At 46.3% G+C, this 26,368-nt stretch overlaps 1 protein-coding gene across 2 annotated transcripts in view; it reads left to right on the top strand.

The window, feature by feature from the left end:
• kitlga (kit ligand a) overlaps window positions 1-26,368 on the top strand; it is a 66,239-nt gene that overhangs the window by 14,173 nt on the left and 25,698 nt on the right. For both annotated transcript variants that reach the window (XM_078416588.1, XM_078416587.1), the window contains exons 2-5: window positions 9,805-9,918; window positions 16,234-16,296; window positions 19,719-19,877; window positions 21,699-21,858. In XM_078416588.1, the coding sequence (XP_078272714.1) occupies window positions 9,805-9,918; window positions 16,234-16,296; window positions 19,719-19,877; window positions 21,699-21,858 (496 nt within the window). The remainder of the gene's footprint in view (window positions 1-9,804; window positions 9,919-16,233; window positions 16,297-19,718; window positions 19,878-21,698; window positions 21,859-26,368) is intronic.

The following is a 26,368-nucleotide window of genomic DNA, read 5'->3' as shown; positions in this document are numbered from 1 at the left end:
GAGTCCACGCCGACCAGCGATCCCTGTACACTAGCAATATGCAACACATTAGGGACAATTAACAATGTTACCGAAGCCATTAACCTACAAACTTACATGTCTTTGGAGTGTGGGAGGAAACCGGAGCACCCAGGAAAAAACCCACGTGATACTTGTACTGGACTTTGTACAAAAATGAATTTCACAGTACTTCGGTAGATGTGACAAATAAAGTTCCATTGAACCTGTTTACAGTTGAACAGGAATGATCATGTTTGCAAAATCAAGGGCAGCACAGTGACGCAGCAGTAGAGTTGCTGCCTTACAGCACCAAGGACTCAGGATCGATCCTGACCACGGGTGCTGTCTGTACGGAGCTTGTACGCTCTCCCTGCGACCACATGGGTTTTCTCCAGGTTACCCCGAAGGCTCATCGGGGCCCGCCTGACGGCTCGGCTCGTTGGTCGGCCGGCCGAGTCAGGAGGGAACTGGAAACGTCGGACTCTAGGAGTGATCGGTCGGTAGGAGGGTGATCCGGGGTAATGCCTCCGGCTTCTTCAAGGTCGGCTGCCTGGACACAAAGATGGCTGGGCAAGGAGTGGCGAGGGACGTCCGTTCGCGGGAACTGCTCCAGTACATGGAGCGCACGGGCCGGGCCAGGCCGACCGGACTTTGAATGGCTGCACTAAAAAAGGCGGTAATATATGCAAAAGGAATTTAACTGGGCAGGTGCATATGTGAGAAATAAAGTACCATTGAACACTAAACTGGAGTTTAGGGCAGAAGTAGAAGTAGTAGTCAGCTTGCAGGCTGCAGTTAATAATTAACTGCAGTTAAAAAGTATCCGTCAGTCTGCGGGCTGCAGCTAATAACATTTGGATTGCACAATGACCTGACTTAGATCCGGATTCGGTTTTAAATAAAGTTCCTTCTGGGATCTGTCTCGATGCCAAACAAAAAATCTCAATTTTACAAAATGTTTTAAGGGTGCCCTTGCTAGTAGCAGTGCAAAGTGAGTTAGGGCCGAGTGGTGTTTAAATGAATCGGGAGCAGGAGGAAGCAACCCGCCTTTCTCAGAGTAACTACCAAACGTTTCTGAATGCTGACTCGCTATAGTCCCTGGGATATTGTTTGAATGCTCCTCTACTCCCTCCATGATAAATATAAATAAATATAAAGGATCAGAGAGAAGAAAGCACATTTGTTTTGAACATCTTTGTTTAAGCTACAACACAGATAAGGAGAAAGAATTCACAATGAAACATCCTTTCATATTCCAATGCAGGTCAGATCATCAGAAGACATAATTATTAGTAAAAAGTTTTTAAAAAAGGTAGATAGGCTTAGTATTTACTTTTAAAAAAGAGCTTTCCTGGCCTTTTTTTGTGAAAACTTTCAAATCATAGCATGAAAATTAATTGTTCTGGCAATGTTTGATTCAATACTTAGCCTGGCCAAATCCACAAGAGGTTCCTGAGACATTGTAGACCTTCTTAATTCTTAATCGGGTTGTGTTTGCTAAATGACCTCTCTGCTGAACCTACTGTTGCTAGAATTGTTAATAGTATTCTTAAGCTAACACAAACATTTGGAAACAAGTCACAAAGTCTGTACTCTGTTAACAAGTTCAACAGATCTAATGGCTTTAACTGTGCATTTACAAAATTTGCTTTATGTACTGAGGGTAAATGTTGCATTTCTTTTCCAAAATCACCACCGTTAAGGTCAGCAGGATATTGTTCTGATAAAGATAAAGCTTTTCTCTCCACATCACTTTCAGACAAGGTGAGTTATTTCCCACCATTTCCCCCGTCCCTCTCCACTGCGACCCCAACCCCCCCTCTACCCCCCCCCCCCCCCCCTCTCTGTCCGATTCACCTCGGCCCCATTGCGGACATTGGACTTTGTCTCTGGAACTGATGCGCTACAATGCATAACCAGAGGACATGGGTTTAAGAACCAGTGAGGAACCTGAGGAGCATGTTTTTTTACACAGAGGGTGTTGGTGTATGGAACGAGCTGCCAGAGGGAATAGTTGAGGCAGGTACTATCACAATGTTTAAGAAGCGTTTAGACAGGTACATGGATTGGACAGGTTTAGAAGGATGTGGGCCAAACACAAGCAGGTGGGACTAGTGTTGATGGGGCATCTTATAGAAACATATAAAATTCTTAAGGGGTTGGAGAGGCTAGATGCGGGAAGATTGTTCCCGATGTTGGGGGAGTCCAGAACCAGGGGTCACAGCTTAAGGATAAGGGGGAAGTCTTTTAGGACCAAGACTACAGTTGTACCGGGCCCTGGTGAGACCTCACCTGGAGTACTGTGTGCAGTTTTGGTCTCCAAATTTGAGGAAGGATATTCTTGCTATGGAGGGCGTGCAGCGTAGGTTCACTAGGTTAATTCCCGGAATGGCGGGACTGTCGTATGTTGAAAGGCTGGAGCGATTGGGCTTGTATACACTGGAATTTAGAAGGATGAGGGGGGATCTTATTGAAACATATAAGATAATTAGGGGTATAAGAAAATAACTGCAGATGCTGGTACAAATCGATTTATTCACAAAATGCTGGAGTAACTCAGCAGGTCAGGCAGCATCTCGGGAGAGAAGGAATGGGTGACGTTTCGGGTCGAGACCCTTCTTCAGACAATTAGGGGATTGGACACATTAGAGGCAGGAAACATGTTCCCAATGTTGGGGGAGTCCAGAACAAGGGGCCACAGTTTAAGAATAAGGGGTAGGCCATTTAGAACGGAGATGAGGAAGAACCTTTTCAGTCAGAGAGTGGTGAAGGTGTGGAATTCTCTGCCTCAGAAGGCAGTGGAGGCCAGTTCGTTGGATGCTTTCAAGAGAGAGCTGGATAGAGCTCTTAAGGATAGCGGAGTGAGGGGGTATGGGGAGAAGGCAGGAACGGGGTACTGATTGAGAGTGATCAGCCATGATCGCATTGAATGGCGGTGCTAGCTCGAAGGGCTGAATGGCCTACTCCTGCACCTATTGTCTATTGTCTATTGAGATGAGAAAACATTTCTTCACACAGAGAGTGGTGAGTCTGTGGAATTCTCTGCCACAGAAGGTAGTTGAGGCCAGTTCATTGGCTATATTTAAGAGGGAGTTAGATGTGGCCCTTTTTGCTAAAGGGATCAGGGGGTATGGAGAGAAGGCAGGTACAGGCTACAAAGCTGGATGATCAGCCATGATCATATTGAATGGCGGTGCAGGCTCGAAGGGCCGAATGGCCTACTCCTGCACCTATTTTCTATGTTTCTATGTTGGTCAGTGTGGGCAAGCTGGGCCGAAGGGCCTGTTTTCATGCTGTATGACTCTAATGTTGAGAACTATAAACTGCACTCTGTATCATCCCCTTTGTATTTGGGTTTTGACTTGATTGTATTTCTGCATTATATAATCTGATCTGTTTCGATAGCATGCAAAACAAAGCTTTTCAATGTTCCACGATGCACACGACAATAGTAAATCTAAACCTATCCAAACACGTGTTAAATACCACTGTCATATCTGCCTCTTGTCCTGCTCCCACCTCTTTTCCAGCTTCCTCCGCTCTACTTCAATCAGTCTGAAAAAACAGCTCCGTTTTTTAAACTATTGTGTTACTGAATTTATTTATGCAATTTCGAATGGAGTTAGTGTCAATGGGCAAATAGGTTGGCATGGACTCTCACATCACTCCTGCCTTTGGGAAGAAGGTACAGGAGTCAGAAAACTGTAGGTGGACATAAAATGCCGGAGTAACTCAGTGGGACAGGCAGCATGTCTGGAGAGAAGGAATGGGTGATGTTTCAGGTCGAGACCCTTCTTCAGACTGATTCAGTCAGAAAACTGTAACATCCAGGTTCAGGAGCAGCTTCTTCTGTACAACCATCAGGCTATTGAACACCAGGAACTCCAACTAAACTACGAACTACCTTGTAGAAACAAGGAACTGCAGATGCTGGTTTGCACAAAAGAACACATAGTGCTGGAGTAACTCAGCAGGTCAAGCAGCATCGTTGGAGAATATGGATAGGTGACGTTTCGGGTCGGGACCCCTTTTTAGACTGAAGCATCGGACTCCATCAGTCTGAAGAAAGGTCCTGACCTGAAACTTCACCTTTCCATGTTCTCCAGCGATGCTGCCTGGTCTGCTGAGTTGCTCCAGCACTTTGTGTTCTTTCATGAACAACCTTGGTTGCACTGGGCACTTCAGGCTTTGTTTGCTTTTGTTGCACTATATTGGGTTTTCTATTTATTGAACTTTGCTCGTTTATTATAAGGTCTATTGAGTACTGTGTTTACAAACCTGTTGGGCTGCCTCAAGTGAGAATTTCATTGTTCCGTTTCGGTACATATGACAATAAAACACTCTTGACTCTTGTTGAACTTGGTGGGCTGAAGGGCCTGTATCTGTGCTATGATTGCAATGACATTCAATTACATTCAGGGGCTGCTGTGATAGCCTGTGTGTCTGGAGCAGGGACGGGGCTGGGGTAGGGGGTCTCGCTAGCTAAGGGCGGCACAGTTGGGCAACAATGGAGTTGCTGCCTTACAGCGCCAGAGACCCGGGTTTGATCCTGAGTATGGGTGCTGCCTGTATGGAGTTTGTACCGCTCCACAAATCCCCCGTGACCACTTGGGATTTTCCTGGGTGCTCCGGTTTCCTCCCACACTCCAAAGATGTAGAGATTTATTGGTCAATTGGCTTTGGTAAAGATTGTAAATTGTCCCTGCTGCCTAGGCTGGTGCTAGTGTTGGGGGCAATTGCTGCTCGGTGTGGACTCAGTGGGCTGAAGGGCCTGTTTCCATGCTGTATCTCTAAACTAAACTAAAACTAAAGCTACTAGAGCCATCCTGTGAGTGCATTGTGCAATTTTCCCCTGCACAGATTACTGCAGAAGCCGCCTGACACGCATTTGATGTCCACGAGATCTGTTCATGTGTTTTGCTGTCATTTTCTGTTTGATGACGTTCCAGAGGCTTCACTTGTTTAAAGCTACAAAAATGCATGACCTTGCCAAAAACTGTACCTTTTCAAGCTTTGATCTGTGTGAATCTGTTTGCCATCTTTCACTCAATACACAATTACTGAAATAATTGATGCAGAAAGCAGCTGTCGTTATATTTACTTGTTTATCATCATTTTCCCTTTGATTTTGCTTTGGCATGAATTTGAGATTTTATTGTGGCCAATTAATCTACCATCATATCACTGTGATGTGGGAGGAAACTGAAGCACTTGGTAGAAGCCCATGCGGTAACAGAGAGAGCATGCAAACTGGAGAAAATCCAGGTTCCCGAAGGTGTTTGGCAGCAACAGTAACTAATGCACCACCATATTGCCCATTGACACTACTTTTACCAGTGTTCCTTGATCCTACACTTCGTCGAATATTAAAGACATAAAGAACTGCAGATGCTGGTTTAGTAACAAAGACACAGAATAACTCAGCGGGTCAGGCAGCATCTCTGGAGAACGTGGATTGATGACGTTTCTTCAGTCTGAAGAAGGTCCCTGATCCCAAAAGTCACCTATCCATGTTCTCCAGCGATTCTGCCTGACCCATTGAGTTACTCCAGCACTGAGGTCAAATATTAGTATATAAAATTGCGAGAGTCATAGATATAGGGTGAACAGTCGGAACCTTTCTCCCAAGGTGGAAATGTCCAACACTTGAGGGCATGGCTATAAGGTGAGGGGGGAAGTGTTTTACACAGAGTGTGGTGGGGGCCTGGAACGCATTGTGATGGAGGTAAGTACGATAGTGGTGTATAAGAAGCTTTAAGATAGGCACTTGGAAGTGCAGGGAATAGAGGGATCGGGACGTGTACAGGCAGATGAGATCAGTTTAAGTTGGCATGGTGTTGGGCACAAACATTGTGGGCCGAAGAGCCTGTTCTGTGCTGTACTGTTCTGTGCTGTATGTATTGCCGGGATGACAAGTGCTGCAACTTAAGTGAAGAGTGTTTACCTGTCAAAAGCACAGGATATGAATTAGAATAGTGAAATTCTGCAGCTTTAGATGCAAAAGCAATAAAAGTAAATATACAATCAATGATCAGTTATTCTAAGGAAATAGAATAGTCCATGGTAGCACAAAATACCTGTCGTTTCCCAATCCAATGTACTTCAGCATATAGCCTCTTGTTCTTCCCACTTCCCTCTATAAGAGACTGCTGGGTGGTGCAGCTGGTAGAGCCACTGCCTCACAGTGCCAAAGACCCAGGTTCAATCCTGACCTCGGTTGCTGTCTGTGTGGAGTTTGCACGTTCTTCCTGTGATTGCATGGGATTCCTCTGGGTACTCCGGATTCCCCCAACATCCGAAAGATGTGCGGGTTTGTAGGTTAGCTGGCCTCTGTAAAGTCAGATAATATTGAACTAGTGTGAGCGGGGTGATCGATGGTTGGCTTGGGCTGACAGCCGTTTTCCATGCCGTATTCCAAGCAGTATGTTCAAAGTTCCACCTACCACCACCTAATATTGTGCTACTATTCCAAGATTAACACTCTATATTGTTACCATTTCCCATGGCATATACTTGTATAATCTAAGTGAAGTTTTCAGCTGCTGAAATAATAGCTTTAAGCAAACAGTAATGTGAATGGGCAAGAATTGCGTGGTCTTTTGTTCTTAAAAGGCTGTTCAATTCAACAGTTCAAAGGCAGTTAATTAATATTAATAAACCGTATTAAATCCAATTGTTTGTTTGTTGGAGTTCACAGAATGCCTCCTTTATGCAGGGGCTGTGTGGGTTGGTTGGGGGCGGGCTAGGCTTTAGATGTTAACATCTTTTTTAGCATATGTGTGGCATGTCACAAGATCTACAGTCTGACTCAATGACTGGCAATGGAGGCCATCACAACTATGAAACCAGAAGGCTTGGCAATCAAATGACTGCAGCCACAGGTAGCTTGTGAATGGTGGGGAGGTGCAGGCAGGGAGGGTTCAGTGGTTCGATGGCAATTTATTTGTCACATGTACCGAGATACAGTGAAATTCCTTTTCGTGTACAGTTCAGTACAAGTATCACTCTACATAAACACTTGGATATATCTTAGATAAGCATCTCAGATACAGTTCAAGCTTAGTTTAGTTTAGAGAATCAGCATGGAAACAGGCCCTTCAGACCACCGTTTCCGTGCCGACCAGCGATCCCCGCACACGAGCAAAATCCTACACGCCAGGGTCAATTTACAATTTTTACCAAAGCCAATTACAAGCTACAAACCTGTACGTCTTTGGAATGGGGTAGAAACAGGAACACCTGTGGAAAACCACCTCAGTCACAGGGAGAACGTACAAACTCCGTACAGACAGACAGCAACCGTAATGAGGATCGATCCCGGGTCTCTGGCACTGTAATGCAGCAACTTTATCGCTGAGCCATCGTGCCACACCCTAAGTGTATAGCAGTAGTGATCAGGTAGCAGTATGAGGTAGATGTTTCTTACATTGTTTACTGTGTACTATGTTTACATATTTAGTTATGCTGCTGCAAGTAAGAATTTGTTCTATCTGGGACACATGACAATAAACCACTCTTTAGTGCACTGAGACAGTATACAGAGTCGCCAGTTTTTGGTGTAATTTTCAAGTTCCAGTTGTTGTACGTGCAGGGTTCTTGACCTGACCATGAAGGCCCGTTGCCATGGCGGTGTTGCAGGGTCAGTCTGGGCAAGCGTAGCCGTGGTGTCCTCCACAGCTGTAGGCCACTCCCGGTCCACATGCTCGGCCTCTTGGAGCGGCGCCCGGTCCAGCCGAGCCTCAGGCTGTTGCAGGGAGGGGTAATTGATTTGACGGTCATGCCGCATGGTTTGGACGCAGCCTGCAGCGGCACGGAGCGGCCGAGGACACCGACAACATCGGCCGACCCCAGCAACTCCGTCAGTGGTATTGCCAGGACAAGGGGCCTTTATGGCCAAGTCAAGACTTACTTTTTTTTTAAATGGCGACATGGACCCAAGTTTGATCCTAACCTCGGGCGCTGTCTGTGTGGAGTTTGCATGTTCTCCCTGTGACAGCGTGGGTTTTCTTTGGGTGCTCCAGTTTCTTCCCAAGTCCCAAAGACGTGCGGGTTTGTAGGCCAATAGGTCTCTATAAAGTTGCCCGTAATGTGTGGGGAGTGAATGGGAAAGTGGGATAATATAGAACTAATGTGAACGGGTGATCGATGAACAGCGTGGACTCATTGGGCCAAAGGGCCTGTTTCCATCTGATATCTTTAAAACGAAATAAAAAACTAAAAATTTGGGACTTGAAGGATACAGGATGGAGCTTAAAATGTGGCAACTCTTGTATACTGACTTTTGTACCATGGTTTCACTCCCTTATACCTAGTGTGATTGTGCCTAATGTATAGCAGGATTGTTACTGAACTGTAAGCAAAACAAGAATTTCACTGTACTTGGCAATAAAGTGCCATTGAACCATGAAAGCCTCTGGAGATCGTGTGGTGTGGTATGCAGGCATACCAATGTAATGCAGGTACATGCATTCTGTGTGCACTGATGTGTAAATAGTTTAAGTAAATAGTTTAATTGTGCTGACTGTGAATGACCCCCCCCTCCCCCCCCCGAACCAGTACTTGCTGCGGTTCACTGGCGGCACGGTGGCGCAGCGGTAGAGTTGCTGCCTCACAGCGCCAGAGACCCGGGTTCGATCCTGACCACGGGTGCTGTCTGTATGGAGTTTGTATGTTCTCCCTGTAATCGTGTGGTTTTTCTCTGGGTGCTCCGGTTTCCTCCCACACGACAAAGACCTGTAAACATAGAAACATAGAAAATAGGTGCAGGAGTAGGCCATTCGGCCCTTCGAGCCTGCACCGCCATTCAATATGATCATGGCTGATCATCCAGCTCAGTATCCTGTACCTACCTTCTCTCCATACCCCCTGATCCCTTTAGCCATAAGGGCCACATCTAACTCCCTCTTAAATATAGCCAATGAACTGGCCTCAACTACCTTCTGTGGCAGAGAATTCCACAGACTCACCACTCTCTGTGTGAAGAAATGTTTTCTCATCTCGGTCCTAAAAGACTTCCCCCTTATCCTTAAGCTGTGACCCCTGGTTCTGGACTTCCCCAACATCGGGAGCAATCTTCCCGCATCTAGCCTCTCCAACCCCTTAAGAATTTTATATGTAGGTTAATTGTCTTCTGTAAATTGTTCCTAGTTTGTAGGATAGTGCCAGTGAACAGGGCGATTGCTGGTGAGGAGCATGGATGAGGATGTTCAGGGCGTCCTTTTTCATCCAGAGGGTGGTGAGTGCCAGGAATGCACTGCCAGGGATGGTGGGGGAGACAGATATGACAATGTTGTTTAAGAGACATTTGGATAGGCACATGGATACGGGGGGAATAGAGGGATATGGATTATATACAAGACATGGAAGGACATTGTGGGCCGTAGGGCCTGTTTTTGTGCTGTATTGTTCCACGTTCTATGTTTAGTTTAGTTTAGGGACACAGCGGGGGAGCAGGCCCTTCGGCCCACCGAGTCGGCACCGACCAACAATCACCCATACACTGGTTCTATCCCACACACTAGGGATAATTTACAGAAGCCAATTACCCTACAAACCTGCACATCTTTGAAATGTGGGAGGATGCCAGAGCACCCGGAGAAAACCCATGCGGTCACAGGGAAAACGTGGGACATTGGGTCTGTACAGACAACACCCATTGTCAGGATCAAATCCAGATCCCTGATGCTGTGAGGCAGCAACGCTACCACTGCACCCTTGTGTTCTAATGCTGAATACCTCTGCACATGCAGCAAAGGCAGTGAACATTCCACTGGGTTTCTAACGCGTTGTCCTTCTCTTTCACAGACTTTGATAAACATCGTAATTTTCCTGCAGTTCTTTCTGCTCAATATATTCGGAGGGCCTATATGCAAGACTGGGAACCCAGTGACTGATGACATAAGACGCATTGATGAGCTGGTGAGTAGCGGAGGCGTTGTGTGAAATCTCCTGACTGTTTCCTACGTTGCAAACATGAATTGCATTTAGAACGCTCTACCCTTAGAAACTTCCTGAATCTCTTCCCACACAACAGATTTCTTTGTCGCCTCATTAAATGAAACAGCCCATTTAGACTTTAGAGTAGAGATACAGCGCAGAAGCAGGCCCTTCGGCCCACCATGTCCGTACCGACCAGCAATCACCCCGCACACTAACACTCTCCTACACGCACTAGGGACAATTTTCGATTTTTACTGAAGCCAATTAACCTACAAACCTGCACGTCTTTAGAGTGTGGGAGGAAACAGCAGCACCTGGAGAAAACCCACGCAGTCACAGGGAAATTGTACACACTGCAAACAGACAGCACACTTAGTCAGGATTAAACCCAGGTCTCTGGCGCTGTAAGGCAGCAACTCTCCCGCTGCGCCACCATGCCGCCCATTTAATTTACTCCTTTATGGGATGTAGACGTAGAAAGGATGTTTCCACGCGTGGGACCAGAGGGCACAGCCTCAGGAGAAAAGGACGTACCTTTAGAAGGGAGGTGAGGAAGAATTTCTCCAGCCAGAGGGCGGTGAATCTGTGGAATTCAAAGGGTCTCTGGCGCTTTTAGGCAGCTACACGACCGCTGTGCCACTGTGCTACCGAGTGTTCTGAGACTTTACCTTCGGGAAAGTGGATGTGGCTTCTCTCGGACAGGGCCAGCGGGGCACTGGGGGCCACATTCAGGTGGAATAGCCTCTTCAAAAGGGGCATGAAGGGCAAAGAGCTCATCTGGTAGAGATAGGTCATTGGCAGAGACTGCTCCCAATTTATTCTTGTAGCCCGTGATATATCCGAGGCTGAGGGGAGACTTGATGGAAGTATTCAAAATCATGAGAGGAAAAGATAGGTTAGACAGTCAGAACCTTTCTCACCAGGGTGGAAATGTCCAACACTAGAGGGCATAGTTTTAAGGTGAGAGGGGGAAAGGTCTAAAGGTGATGTGCGGGGCAAGTTTATTTTATACAGAGGGTGGTGGGTGCCTGGAATGTGCTGCCAGCGGTGGTGGTGGAGGCAGATACGATCATGCCATTGAGGAGGCTTTTGGATAGGCACGTGGAAGTGCAGGGAGTAGACGGATATGGATCATGTACAGGCTGATAGGATCAATTTAACTTGGCATCATGTTCAGTACAAACTTTGTGGGCCGAAGGGCCAGTTCCGTGCTGTATTTTGTTCCGTTCTTTGTTCTATGCATTGCCATGATGACAAGGGGAGAGGGGGAAAGTTTTTCACTCAGAGAGTGATGGGGACCTGGACCACCGGGCTGCCAGGGGTACTGGTGGTGGAGGCAGATACGACAGTAGTGTTGAAGAGGCCTTTGAATAGGCACGTGGAAGTGCAGGGAATGGAGGGATATGGATCATGTGCAGGCGGACGAGATCAGTTTGACGGCATCATTTGCAGGAAGGAACTGCAGATGCTGGTTTATACTGAAGATAGACACAAAGTGCTGGAAGATAGACACAAAGTGCTGGAGTAACTCAGCGAGTCAGGCAGCATCGCTGGAGTAAAAAGGATGGGTGACGTTTCAGGTCGGAACCCTTCTTCAGGCTGGCGTCTTAACTTGGCTTCATGTTCGGCACAAACACTGTGGGCCGAAGTGCCTGTTCCTGTGCTGGATGATCTATGTTCTATATTCGAGGCCTGTCACAGTCAGCTGGCATCCACTTGATTGAAATGAGCCTCTAGCTTGTTCTGAAATTCACTCTGCGCTTCCCCAGTAGCCCGATGGTCATCATACTCGGCCTTCTAGTACAGGACAAGGTCACCCTTTCATTGTCACGTGTACCGAGCGAGGTACAGTGAAAAGCTTTTGTGTTGCCTGCTATCCAGTCAGCAGAAAGACTTTACATGATTACAATCAAGCCGAGGGTCTCCAGTGCGGTAGACGATAGGTCAGGGCCACTCTCTAGTTGGTGATAGGATGGTTCAGTTGCCCGATAACAGCTGGGAAGAAACTGTCCGTGAATCTGGAGGTGTGGGTTTTCACACTTCTGTACTTCTTGTCTGTTGGGAGAGGAGACGAGGGTGTGACCGGGGTGAGACTGGTCCTTGATTATGCTGCTGGCCTTGCCGAGGCAGCGGGAACGTTGAGAGCGACGTAGCGAGAATATGGTTGGATCGGAGTAGGATCAGAGGATTACTGTGAATGGGTGGTTGATGGCCAGCATGATCTCGGTGGGCCGAAAAGGCCTGCTTCTCTGCTTTATGACTCTGGCCGTAAAACGAGCTCACAAAATACTGGAAGAGAAATACAAATCTGCAACATAAGGGGTCAACCGAAACAGTGGATGGATAAAGCAGCCGACATCCGGGACTCTAAAAATCTCAATCATTAATTCTGTCTGAAATATAACAGAAAAACTGGAAACATTTGATGGATTAGGGGAGTGTGAGAAGCAGCACGTACAAATATTTCAGGTTCTTGCTCCTTTCCACTTGGTGTTCGTGACTGACGTGCTGTGAGGTAGCAGAGTTTCTTTTTACATGTAAATGTTCTTCCACCGATCTTGGCTGTGTGCATTTTAAACAGTTGTCGCACTTAAAGGGAAATGCATGCGCCTGTAAACTGCGGGAACAGCACTTCATATTCCGCATGGGTAGCTAACAACCCAACGGTATGAATGTTGAATTCTCCAATTTTAGGTAACAAATTCTCCCACTCTCTCCCCCCACTTTCTCTTCCCTGTTCCCCACCCGGATGTGCAAACGTTTCTCCCACCACCTGTACCCCCCACCTTCCCACTCCCTCTCCCTTCTCCTTCCACCTATGTCCTTCCATCTGATTGTACATTTCACTCTTCTCCGTTATCTAAGTCTTTTGTCGCCTTTACACCTCTAGCCTTTGTCCACCCATCTGTCATTCAACCCCCCCCCCCCCCCCCCCACTCACCAGTATCCACCTATCACTTGCCAGACTTTGGCCTGTCGCACCTCTCTTTTCCAGCTTGTCCCCCCCCCTCCCCCCCACATCCCCCCCCCCCCACTATAATCAGTCTGAAGCAGCTATAATCAGTCTGACCCGAAACGTCACCTATCCATGTCTTCGGGATTTCGTTTAATTTCGTTTGGTTTAATTTAGTTTAGTTTAGAGATACAGCATGGAAACAGGCCCTTCGGCCCACCAAGTCCACGCCAAACATCAATCACCCGTTCACACTTGTTCTATGTTATCCCACTTTCTCATCCAATCCCTACACACACACACTAGGGGCAATTTACAGAGGCTAATTCACCTACAAACTTGTACATCTTTGAGATGTGGGAGGAAACCGGAGCCATCAGAGAAAACGCACATGGTCACAGGGAGAACATACAAACTCCGTACAGACAGCACCCGTAGTCAGGTTCGAACCTGGGTCTCTGGCGCTGCAAGGCAGCAACTCTACCACTGCGCCACTGTGCCGCCCTTCTGTGAATGGACTCAGCATCAACTGTGCAGTAAAGGACTGGCCTCCGTAAGAGAATTGATGTCTTTGTGGCCAGGTTAGAACGGACATGAGGAAAAACGTTTTCAGTCAGAGTTGTAAATCTGTGGAATTCTTTGTCTCAGAAGGCAGTGGAGGCCAATTCTCTGGATGCTTTCAAGAGGGAGCTAGATAGAGTTCTTAAGGATAGCAGAGTCTTGGGATATGGGGAGAGGGCAGGAACAGGGTACTGATTGGGAATGATCAGCCATGATCACATTGAATGGTGGTGCTGGCTCGAAGGGCCCAATGGCCTACTCCTGCACATATTGTCTATTGTTTTCAGATGATACGGAGATAGGTGGAGGGCCAGGTCGTGTTGAGGAAGCAAGGAGTCTGCAGAAGGTCTTGGACAGTTTGGGAGAGTGGGCAAAGAAGTGGCAAATGGAATATGTGGCACATTAGTGCAGGTGGTAGAGTTGCAGCCTTACAACTCCAGAGACCCGGGTTTGATCCTGACTACGTGTGCTTGGCTGTAAGGTGTTACAAAGGCACTGTTGAGGCCACATTTAGATTATTGTGAGCACTCCTGGGCCCGATATCTGAGGAAGTATGTGCTGGCGTTGGAGAGGGTCCAGAGGAGGCTTGGGAGAATGATCCCAGGGATGATTGGGTTAACATATGATGGACATTTGACGGCTCTGGGCCTGTACCCGCTGGAGTTTAGAAGTTTGAGGGGGTACTTCATTGAAACTTACTGGTTAATGAAAGTCTAGATAGAGTGGACGTGGAAAGGATGTTTCCAGTAATAGGAGAGTCTGGAACCAAGTCAAGTCAAGTCAAGTTTATTTGTCACATACACATACACGATGTGCAGTGAAATGAAAATGGCAATGCCTGCGGATTGTGCACAAAAAAGAATTACAGTTACAGCATATAAATAAAGTTAATAAGTTACTATAGTGTAGACAAAAATTTAGTCTCTGGAGTTATAAAAGTTGACAGTCCTGATGGCCTGTGGGAAGAAACTCCGTCTCATCCTCTCCGTTTTCACAGCGTGACAGCGGAGGCGTTTGCCTGGTCGTAGCATCTGGAACAGTCCGTTGCTGGGGTGGCAGGGGTCCCTCATGATCTTACTTGCTCTGGATCTGCACCTCCTGATGTATAGGTCCTGCAGGGGGACGAGTGTAGTTCCCATGGTGCGTTCTGCCGAACGCACTACTCTCTGCAGGGCCATCCTGTCCTGGGCAGAGCTGTTCCCAAACCAGACTGTAATGTTGCTGGACAGGATGCTCTCTACAGCCCCAGAGTAGAAGCAATGAAGGATCCTCAGAGACACTCTGAATTTCCTCGGCTGTCTAAGGTGGTAAAGGCGCTGCTTTGCCTTACCCACCAGTGCGGCAATGTGCGTTGCCCATGTCAGATCCTCTGTGATGCGGACTCCCAAGTATTTAAAACTGCTCACCCTATCCACAGTAGACCCATTTATCTCCAGAGGGCACAGCCTCAGAATAAAAGGACGTACCTTTAGAAAGGAGATGGGGAGGAATTTCTTTAGCCAGAGGGTGGTGAATCTGTGGAATTCATTGCCAAAGACGGCTGTGGAGGCCAAATCATTGGGTATTTTTAAAGTGGAGATGAACTGATTCTTGATTAGTAAGGGCATCAAAGGTTACGGGGAGAAGGCAGAAGAATAGGGTTGAGAGTGGAATGCAAAAAAAAAAAAAAAAACTAAAACAAAGCAAAATGCAACTTTTCATTGACGCTCGTCACACGTGACGATGATAATAAACTGAACTAAATACATCGAGGCGTAGAGCTATGCAGCATGGAAACAGGACCTTCAGCCCAACTCGTCCAAGCCAGCCACATTACCCTCCAAACCTTAGTAGAAACCTGGAGGACATGGATAAGTGATGTTTTGGGTCAGGACCCTTCTTCAGACTGAAGAATCTTTAGTATCTGCAGATGCTGGTTGTCAAAATGTAAAAACGAGGATCTGTAGATACTAAAGATTCTTCCGTCTGAAGAAGGGTCCTGACCCGAAACATCACCTATCCATGTCCTCCAGAAACCCTGCCTGACCCGCTGAGTTACTCCAGCACCTTGCGTCCATTTTTTCCCCCCTCCAAACCTTTCCTATCAATGTCCTTTGTCTGCCCCCACCTCTCTTTTCCAGCTCCTCCCACCACCCCCCCACCACCCCCCCCCCCCCCCCCCCCCCCGCCCCCGCACTTAATGAGGGAAATAGATAGGGTAAATGCACAGTCTTTTACCCACTGTAAGGAAATCAAAAATAAGAGGACAAATATTTAAGGTGGGAGTGGCAAGATTTAATACAAACCTAAGCGGCAACTTTTTCAACTCGGAGGTTGGTGGGTATATGGAACGAGCTGCCAGAGGAAGTAGTTGAGACAGATACCATAACTGCATGTAAAAGACACTTGGACAGGTACATGGATAGAAAAGGTTTAGATGGATATGGGCCAAACACAGGTAAATGGGCCTACCTTAGACGGGGTATCTTGGTCAGCATTGATGAGTTGGGCTGAAGAGCCTGTTTCCATGCTGTATGACAATGACTCTATTTGACTAAGTGTCTTTTACATGTACAACACACCCAAGCAGACAACTTTAAGCTGCTTTATGTAAGAAAAAAAATCTGATCACCTTTTCCAAATAGTTTACCATCTCAATTTGTGGAAAATGTCCCGGTGGGGGGGGGGGGGGTAGGGGGGGGTACAGAAGAAACACTATATCATTGACTTTCAACATTGCCCTTGGCAAAATGTCAGATATTTTTCTATCACTCAAGTTTTTTTCTTTCTTTTTCTTTCAGGTTGGGAACTTGCCGAGTGATTATAAAATCCAGATAAGATATATTTCTAAAGTCCCTAATGTGGTATGTACAGCATTGTATTTGTTGACTTTAAAATGTTGCATGCATCTGGTTTTCAAAAGATGTGGGTTCAGAAAGTATTTGTCATATCACAAAATACCTCCTGTTCACCCAAATAATTTTGTAATTAAAAAACAAAAGATCCTGACCATTTCTCGAGCAAAACTATCTTCCTCAGTTGCCTTCTAATACTTTTACCAATTATTCTACATTTACTCCCACCACTACCATACCCCTCCCCTCACCACCCTAGTTGTTACCCTCTCTGCTAAAACAGTTTACCACAACGATGTAGCAGGTATTGGCTACAGGGAGAGGTTGGACAGACTTGGATTGTTTTCGCTGGAACGTCAGAGATTGCGGGGAGAGCTGATAGAAATATATTAAAGTATGGCAGGTATAGATAAGATAGACAGTCAGAACATTTTGTCCCCAGGGTGGAAATGTCAAATACTAGAGGATACAGCTTTAAGGTGAGAGGGGTCCAGTTTAAAGATGTACAGGACAAGTGGTGGGTGCCTGGATAGTGCTGCTGGGGGTGGTGGTTGAGGCCGAGGCGCACAGTCAAATTCTTTCTTTTTGCATACAGTTCAGTAAAATATTGACAAACCTTATCACAATCCACGATTAGCAAAGTCTACAGAAATAGTCCACTGAGACCGCATGCAAAGAATGCCCAAAATCTATATAAAATAAAATAAAGTGTTTGTAAAAAGGACTATAGGACAAAACTATCTGGCACAGTTTAAACATAACCGGCTTAATCCTGAATTCTGTGCCTTTTCTGATCAAAGTTGGTGCCTTTTAGTTCTCGTTAAGATATACCTGTGGCAGCTTGACAACTGAATGGTTGCCATGGCAACCACACACAAAATGGTGACCCCAATCGCATTAGCACCACTTTCGGCGTCATCTATCACATCATCCACCCCCACCCCCAATCCCCTTATCCATTCAAAGCTTCTCTCTCTGACATTTTCATTACGAATAGTTGAGAGTTTGAATAACTACCGTGTGTGTTTTCTCCGGGTGCTCCAGTTTCCTCGCACGTCTCAAAGACATGCAGGTTTGTAGGTTAATTGGCCCCCTGTCAATTGCCCCTACTGTGTAGGGCGTGGATGAGAAAGTTGGATAACATAGAACTAGTGTGATCGATGGTTGGCGTGGACTCGGTGGGCCGAAGGACCTGCTTCCATGCAGTTTCACTAAACTAAACTGAATAAAGAAGTATTGTTACATTTCCCTCTATGACCTTCCTCCCAGGCATTGAGAGGTTAATATTGACATTCTGGCTATTCTGAGGCATCTTTGGAATTACTGATTCCAAATACTAATGAGAGAGTTTTTGGCTTGGAACAAGTATCAGAAAATTCTGCCTTTAGGGTATATTAAATTCCAAGGTTGGACGTGGCATTAATTATTTCTTGCACACTGTTCCCTTCCTGAGGCGAAGTGTGATATTTATTCATGCTTTCTTTAGAGATTGACTGGAAACAGGTATGCAAGTAATTTTAATTTTCCATGATTCCATCACCTTGATCATTTTTGGGATCTGTGTCACATTCACATAGGCAAGTACGTGGACAGGAGAGGTTTGGAGGGCTATGGGCCATAAGCAGGTACCATAATAGCATTTAAAAGACACTTGGAAAGGTACAGGACGGATAGAAAAGGTTTAGAGGGATATCGGCCAAACGCGGGCATATAGGACCAGCTTGGATGGGGCTTCTTGGTCGTCATGGAGGAATGGGACTGAAGTGGGACTGTTGCTGTGTTGTATGAGTCTATGACTATGAATTAAGGGCAATGGGGTGGTGGTACAGAAGAGATGTTGTGTAGGTCAGCGATGATGGCATTGAATTGCAGGGTAGGCTGGAGGGGCTGAATGGCCTACTTCACACTGAAGAAGGGTCTCAACCCGAAACGTCATCCATTCCCTCTCTCCAGAGATGTTGCCTGTCCCGCTGAGTTACTCCAGCATTTTGTGTCCATTCCAAAAATCCTTGTCTTCGGGTCACTGGCAAAGGAGTGAAGTGGGTGCCAAGGTCTGCCGTGACCTTACTGAGTGGCAGTGTGTCCTTCACTTTCTTTGTATGTTTATGTTGCATGGATAAAGTTGGATAAAGTGCAGAGATTTCCGAGGGTGTTGAGGGCCTGAGCTGTAGGGCGAGGTTAGGCAGGCTCGGACTTTATTCCTTGGAGTGCAGGAATCTGAGGGTCGATCTTATAGAGGTATACAAAATCACGACGGGAATAGATAGAGTGAACGCGCATTTTTTTTTTTAACCCGGGATAGGAAAATGAAGAATCAGTGGATGTTTGTTTAAGGTGAGAGGGGAAAACATTTAATAGGAACCCGAGGGGCAACTTTTCTACTGTGTAGATGGTGGGTTATATGGAATGAGCTGTCAGAGGAAGTAGATGAATATAATAATGGCATTTAAAAAATCTTTGCACAGGTAAATGGATAAAAATGTATAGAGCAATATGGGTCAAACATACGCAGATGGGGTTAGCTTAGATAGGATGTCGTTTGATCCGAGCAAGTGTGGGGGGGCTGCTCTTTGGGAGGTCGAACGTCAGGAGAACATATACAAATAATGGCAAGACCCTTAACAGCACTGATGTATCGAGGGATTTTAGAGTCCAAGTCCATAACTCCCTGAAAATGACAATACAGGTAGCTAAAGATGGTGTCTGGTGTGCTAGAAACATAGAAACATAGAAAATAGGTGCAGGAGTAGGCCATTCGGCCCTTCGAGCCTGCACCGCCATTCAATATGATCATGGCTGATCATTCAGCTCAGTAGCCTGTACCTGCCTTCTCTCCATACCCCCTTGCCCTCATACAATCATTCATTACAATCGCTCCACTCTTTTAAATCTTTATTTCAACAGCAGCATTCCCTTACTCTAATTATGCTATTCCCTTGATTCTGTATCTGTACACTGTGGACGGCTTGATTGTAATCAGTTTCGTCCTCTCACCAGCTCGAGAGAGACCTCCCATCTACTGCATTGGAGACCTTCGATCTATCTTTAATTGGACTTTATCGGACTTCTATGTGATATAGAGTCATAGAGTCACAGAATCATACAGTGTGGAAACAGGCCCTTTGGCCCAACTTGCCCACAACCACCAACATGCCCCTTCTACACTAGTCCAATCTGCCTGTGTTTGGCCTATCTCCCTCTCAAACTTTCCTAACCAAATACCTGCCTAAAAGCTTTTTAAATGTTGTGGTAGTGCCTGCAATATCTTTGCACTAAATACTGTCCCCTTTATCCTGTATCAATGCACTGTGGATGGCTTGATTGTGATCATGTATAGTATTTTCGCTGACTGAAAAAAAGCTTTTCACTGTACACGTGACAATAATAAACTAAACTTGGATAATTTGTTCATTAATATTTCTCCCCTACAGACTGATACATGTTGGCTTCATCTAACAGTGCCTGAAATGTCCTTCAGCTTGGATGCTCTTTCAGAAAAATTTGCCAGGAATTCGTCCAATTATTTAATTATCGAGAATCTCCACCGGATTCTGGATGGCATTCACAACTGTCTGTCTGAGGATGGGAAGGTACCGTGGCTCTGGTGTGTCTAATGTCTCCTATCCGTGAGCAGAGGGTGGTCTCGGTGGATGAGTGGCTGTAAGGTCATAAGGAATAGGAGTAGAATTAGGCCATTCAGCCCATCAAGTCTACTTCGCCATTCAATCATGGCTGATCTATCTCTCCTTCCTAACCCCATTCTCCTGCCTTCTCCCCATAATCTCTGAAACCTGTACTAATCAAGAATATCCACTTACTACCTATCTACCTTAAAATATCTACCTCCACTATCTATCTACCTTAAAATATCTACAGCCTTTTGTGGAAAGTAATTCCACAGATTCACCACCCTCTGACTAAGGAAATTTCTCCTTGTCTCCTTCTTAAAAGAATGTCCTTTAATTCTGAGGCTATGACCTCTAGTTCTAGACTTCTCCAAATGGAAACATCGGTTGGGTGATGGAGTTGGAAAATTGCCTATGTTTTATTTTATAACCTGCTTTAATCTCCGATTGCAGAATGCATTATAATGATCTGGTTACCGAATCCAAAAGCATGCAGGTTTGCAGGATTATTGGCTTCTGTAAATTGTCATTAATGTGTTGGATAGAACTAGTGTATGGGTGGTCACTGGTCGTTTAGACTTTGGAAACAGGCCCTTTGGCCCACTTGTCTTACACAGCTCCTTTAAACTTTGCCCCTCTCATCTTTAAATTTTAGACTTTAGAGATATAATGCGGAAACAGGCCCTTCTGCCCACTGAGTCCACGCTGTACCCTAGCACTATCCCGCACACTAGGGACAATTTACAATTTTATCGAAGCCAATTAACCTACAAACCTGCACGTCCTTTGGAATGTGGAAGGAAACCAGAGCACCTGGAGAATACCCACGCAGTGTACAAGCTCCGTACAGATAGCACCCATAGTCAGGATCGAACTCGGGTTCCTGGCACTGTAAGGCAGCAACTCTACCGCTGCACCACTGTGCCGTGTCGTCGGTGCAGTCTCGGTGGGCTGAAGGGCCTGTTTCCACGCTGTATCTCTAAAACTAAAACTGCAACTGATAATTCATTGGTTATTGGATATTTATTTGTCGTGTTGTTGTATTTAGGGTGCCTGTAAAGCTCCAGCAAGTATTATTAGGTATGTAAAATTATAAGAGGCATAGATAGGGTAGACAGTCAAACCCTTTTTCCCCAGGGTGGAAATGTCAAGGACTAAAGGGTGTAGCTTTATGGTGAGAGGGATAAAGTTTAAAGGAGCTGTGCAGTGCAGGTTTTTCACACAGAGGGAGATGGGTGCCTAGAACGTGCTGCTGGGGGAGCATTGAAGACAGGCAGCGAACGAAAGGATATGGTTGAAGGAAGGATAAGGCAGAGTAGATTAGTTTAACGGCGCCCTGTTCGGCTGAAGGGCCTGTTCCTGTGCTGTTCTATGTTCCATTCCTGGTGCATATGAAACTTGCACACTCTTCACTCGTGATTTCTCATCCCTGGTCGCGTACCACTACTCAGGAAAGGGCAACTCAGGAAAGGGCACAGGTCAGGGCTGCCTAACATGGGGAGTCCACCACAAAGTGCACGGACACATTCACGTTTCAAGAGAGAGTTAGATTTAGCTCTTGGGGTTAAACGAATCAAGGGATATGGGGGGAAAATCAAGAATGGGGTACTGATTTTAGATGATCAGCCATGATCATATTGAATGGCGGTGCTGGCTCATAGGGCCGAATGGCCTACTCCTGTGCCTATTTTTCTATGCTTTGATAAATATTGTTTTATAAAATGAAAGTTGTATCCAAGCGCATTGCAGGGAGGGCTAATTAATTCTCTTGTTGCGTCTATGCAGGATTACGTGGATGAATCTGAATTCAATTGTGAAAAATCCGACCTGGAGCCAAAGCAATACTTTAATTACTTCAACGAAATTATTAGCGCCTTCCAGTCAGCAGGGGACAGCAGCCCTTGTGACTCTGAAGTGATCTGCAGGATGGAAGGGCCTGACACAGGTAGGCATTAAGGTGTTCCACTAGCGTGGCGGATCTTGTCTGAAGCTCCGTGTGTGAGATGTTGGCAGTCCTGACTGCTGGCAGACTTGCGAAGATTTACCGAGCAGTAAAAAGGCCATTTGGCCCATCGTGGGTATGTTGAGCAATTTCATCCCCTGCTCCCAAGATGATCCAAAGTATTGTAGATCGCAGCTGAGGTCCAAAACCTACCGGATAATGAAAGGCGGCACAGTGGCTAAATGGTAGAGCCACTGTCTCACAGCATCAGAGACCCGGGTTCCATCCTGACTACGAGTGCTGTCGGTACGGAGTTTGTACGTTCTCCCCGTGACCGCGTGGGTTCCCTACGGATGTTCCGGTTTCCTCCCACATTCCAAAAGACGTGCAAGTTTTAACCAAGCCTAGATGGAGAGAATGTGGAGAGGATGTTTCCAGCAGTGGGATCGTCCAGGACCAGCGGGCACAGCCTCGGAATAAAAGGATGTACCTTTAATTTGGAGATGAGGAGGAATTTCTTCAGCCAGAGGGTGGTGAATCTGTGGCATTCATTGCCACAGACTGTGGTGGAAGCCATCATTGGGTATGTTTAAAGGGGAGATTGATAGGTTCTTGTTTAGGAAGGTTGTCAAAGGTTACGGGGAGAAGGTAGGAGAATGGAGTTGAAAGGGAAAAATAGATCAACCATGATTGAATGGTGGAATAGACTCTGGGCTGACTGGCCTAATTCTGCTCCTATCTCTTTTGGCATTATGGTGCAGCTGTAAAACAAAGCAAATTCCAAGTGTCCTCACTGATTCTTCTCTCAATTGCTTTAAATCCAAGTTGTCTAGTTATTGAGCACAGGGAAATGAATCAGGGAGTTTTAGACTTTTAGAGTTATGGTGTGGAAAGAGGTCGTTCGGCCCACCTAGTGTACGCTGACCAGCGATCACCCCGCACACTTGCTCTATCCTGCACACTAGGAACAATTTTACAGTTTTACCAAAGTCAATTAACCTACAAACCTGTACGTCTTTTGGACTGTGGGGGGAAACCAGAGCACCTGGAGAAAACCCACGCGGTCACAGGGAGAATGTACAAACTCTGTACAGACAGCACCCGTAGTCAGGATCGAATCCAGGTCTCCGGTGCTGTAAAGCAGCAACTCTAACGCTGTGCCACTGTGCCGCCTGAGTTTTACAGTATTGGAACAAATCCACATTGATCATCGAGCACTTTTAGTTTAGTTTAGAGATACAGTGCGGAAACAGGCCCTTTGGCCCACTGAGTCCACGCCAACCAGTGACCACCCCGTACAATAGTTTTACCCTACGTTCGAGCAACAATTTACGTAATCCTGTTTTATTCCCCCCCCCCCCACACACTCCCATCATCTCCGCCCAACATTCCTCTACTCACCTGCACGCTCGGGACCATTAACAGTGGCCAGTTGACCTATCGAGCCATGGGGCGTGGGAGGAATCCGGAGCGCCCGGAGGAAACCCACACGGCCACCAGGAAGCCACAGGGATATGCGATGTGGACAACAATGGAGGTCAGGATTGAACCCGACTCTCTGGAGCTGTGAGGCAGCAGTGACTACCAGCTGCACCGCTGTGCTGCCCAGTGTCTGGCATCTTCCTGTCCACTCTGTCCAAACCATTCATAACGTTATATGACTCTAAATCTACGCTTGGTCTCCTTGCTTCCAAAGAAGACAGTCGATGTCTCTCCTCATTACTATAATTGTACAACAGGGTTTATACACAACCCGGGCAATATCATTCTCTGATTCATTTGCGACCTTCCTGTAGTGGTGTGTGTACCAATAGATCACTGTTCTCCAGCTTTTGCTGCCTTAGTATTCCTTCACGATCGTGCAGAAGTCATCTCCAACTCTTTGCTACAACAGGAAAGGGCTTGGCTTTGACTCTGTGCATGAGAAAGATGTAGGATGTGGCTTTAGTTCTAGTTTCGTTTGGTTTAGAGACACAGCATGGAAACAAGCCCTTCAGCCCACCGAGTCCGCGCCAACGATCGATCACCCGGTTCACACCCGCTCCACGTTATCCCACTTTCTCGTCTACTTGTTACCCACTCGGGGCAATTTACAGGGGGCCATTTAACCTACAAACCCGGAAAGTCTTTCGGATGTGGGAGGAAACCAGGGCACCTGGAGAAAACACAAGCAGCCACAGGGAGAACGTGCAAACACCACACAGACTGAGGTCAGGATCGAACCTGGGTCTTTGGCGCCGTGAGGCAGTGGCTCTACCGCTGTGCCGTGAAAGAAGTGAAATGTTCCAATGGAAACTTGTCATGGATAATTATTGAGCGAGGAATGTTTTGATAGGGAGGCGGCCCGAGAAGAAAACTCAAACGCATAAAATCACACATCAGCATTCAGACGGAATCCCGAGCTCCCTCTGAGGCATCTGTCTCTACATCTGTTCTGCACATGTGATTATTAACATATCCTCGCGTTGCCAGAGAGCTTGACAGCACATGAGTTGGCATAGTCGCTGCTCCTTTGTAGATGAACACAACACTAATTCACAAGTAACAAAGCCCCACAAGATTCCCTGTGATAAACCCTTAGTTAGGATGCCTGGTTGATGTTAAATGTTGCACGTCGACAAAGACATTCATTTTCCTTCTGAAAAGCAGCAGGGTTTTCTTGTACGTGAGCCTTTACAGGCACCAGTTAACACTTCATTCTTTTTTCAATTTCAAAAAGAAACTTTATTCGTAATAAGATCTATGTACAATGTAAAAGAACTGTACAAAGTACATTCTTTTTGTCCCTATATTCAGCGTTATACCCAGTCGTGTTAACACCTCCCTTTTCCTTGACACAAAACACCCTTGTGTGTACCACTCATGTGGCCCCCTGGGGTGAGATCACTTCACTTGTTTGAGGGGTGTCTCCTCCACACTCTGCCCCCCAATGTCCAGCAGCGGAAGGACCCTAGACTGTGGTCCTCCCCCACAGAGCCTTAGCGTTGGCTGCACCGAGGTTCAGTTCAGCACATTCTCCTGCAGTCTGGAGCGGGCCTGTCGGTGGTTTTTGTTTACGGACATCTCACTGTGCTCATTTGACAGTGCAGTACTTCCTCAGGCCGAGGGTAGGTTCAGTAGCTACCTTAAGTCTTATTTCATAGAGTTAGACAGCGTGGAAACAGGCCCTTCAGCCCATCTTGCCCATGCTGACCAATATGCCCCAACTACACTAGTTCCACCTCCCTGCATTTGGCCCATATCCCTCTAAACATATTCTATCCATGTACTTGTACAAATGTTTTTCAAACGGTGTGATAGTACTTGGTTCAACTACCTCCTCTGGCAGCCTTTGAGTGTAAAAAAAAAGTTGCCCCTCAGGTTCCTATGATATTTTTCCCCTCTGACCTTAAACCTATGTCCTCTAATTCTTGATTCCCCTACTCTGGGTAAAAGACTATGTGCATTCACCCTGTCTATTCCCCTCATGATTATGTACATATGTATAAGATCACCACTCATCTTCCAAGGAATAAAGTCCTAGCCTGCTCAACCTTTCCCTGGGGTCCTGGCCACATCCTCCTAAGTCTTCTCTGTTTGGAGATGAGGGTGATCTATTTAGTGAGAGTGATAAGAAGTCATTCAATGATCAACGATCAACTGCTCCCAAGGATTATTGGTGAGGAAATCATTAACTCCCACTGCATGAACTTCGTCTCATTCGATTAAACTAATAACTACTCTGAGGCACCGTCCATTCCTTCCACGGCTGCTGCCTGACCCGCCTGACGTCTAGCAGCGTTGGGACAATGAACCTCACGAAACACAAGAGTCGGGAATGGGAGGAATTTGGGGATGCTTTTTGGGGATGTGATATCTCAGCAATGGGGAGGGGGTAAACGTGGCTCTGAGGGGTGGGTGGGGTGGGGGTGGGGGAGAATCTGGAACAAGGGGGTTTTGAGAACAAATCAAGACATTGCCAGATTGGAAACCGAGCTTTGTTGTTGTGTTATCGGCATCAGTGCCTCATTTCTGTGGGAAAGTCATTCTCCAAAGGGCAAATGTTGTCTGACTTCACCTCCTTTAATGAAGATTACTTCTGGAAAGCAGATCTATTTTTGTTGCTCGTAAGTAAATCTTTGAAAACAGGCTTGGAAGAGAGCAGTCATGTCGGAACTTGCTGCTTGTTCGAATGAAACTCTTGCGAGTTAAATGGATATTCCAGATGTTTATTCAAGAGGGGATCATTGTCAGCTGGTAAACAACCCTGCTCTGAGTGCAGTCCAGGACAGCTAGCGATCTTTCCATGACACCATCTGGGTCATTCTTGGGAAGTTCATGAAGACTTTCCACCCACTCATGCCTCCCTTCTTTAACTACACAAAAGAAACAGCAGGAACTCTTCCAATGTCTGTTTAAACCAACTGAGAACTGGGGTTGTGAGGGAAAATTAGTAGCACGGTGGTGCAGCGGTAGACCTGCTGCCCAACAGCACCAGAGACTCGGGTTCGACCCTGACTACGGGAGTTAGAAA

Source organism: Rhinoraja longicauda, chromosome 20 (assembly GCF_053455715.1).
Source record: "Rhinoraja longicauda isolate Sanriku21f chromosome 20, sRhiLon1.1, whole genome shotgun sequence".
Taxonomy (NCBI): domain Eukaryota; kingdom Metazoa; phylum Chordata; class Chondrichthyes; order Rajiformes; family Arhynchobatidae; genus Rhinoraja; species Rhinoraja longicauda.
The sequence above is the reverse complement of the archived record's forward strand: the minus strand, read 5'-3'. Positions and strand labels throughout refer to the sequence as shown.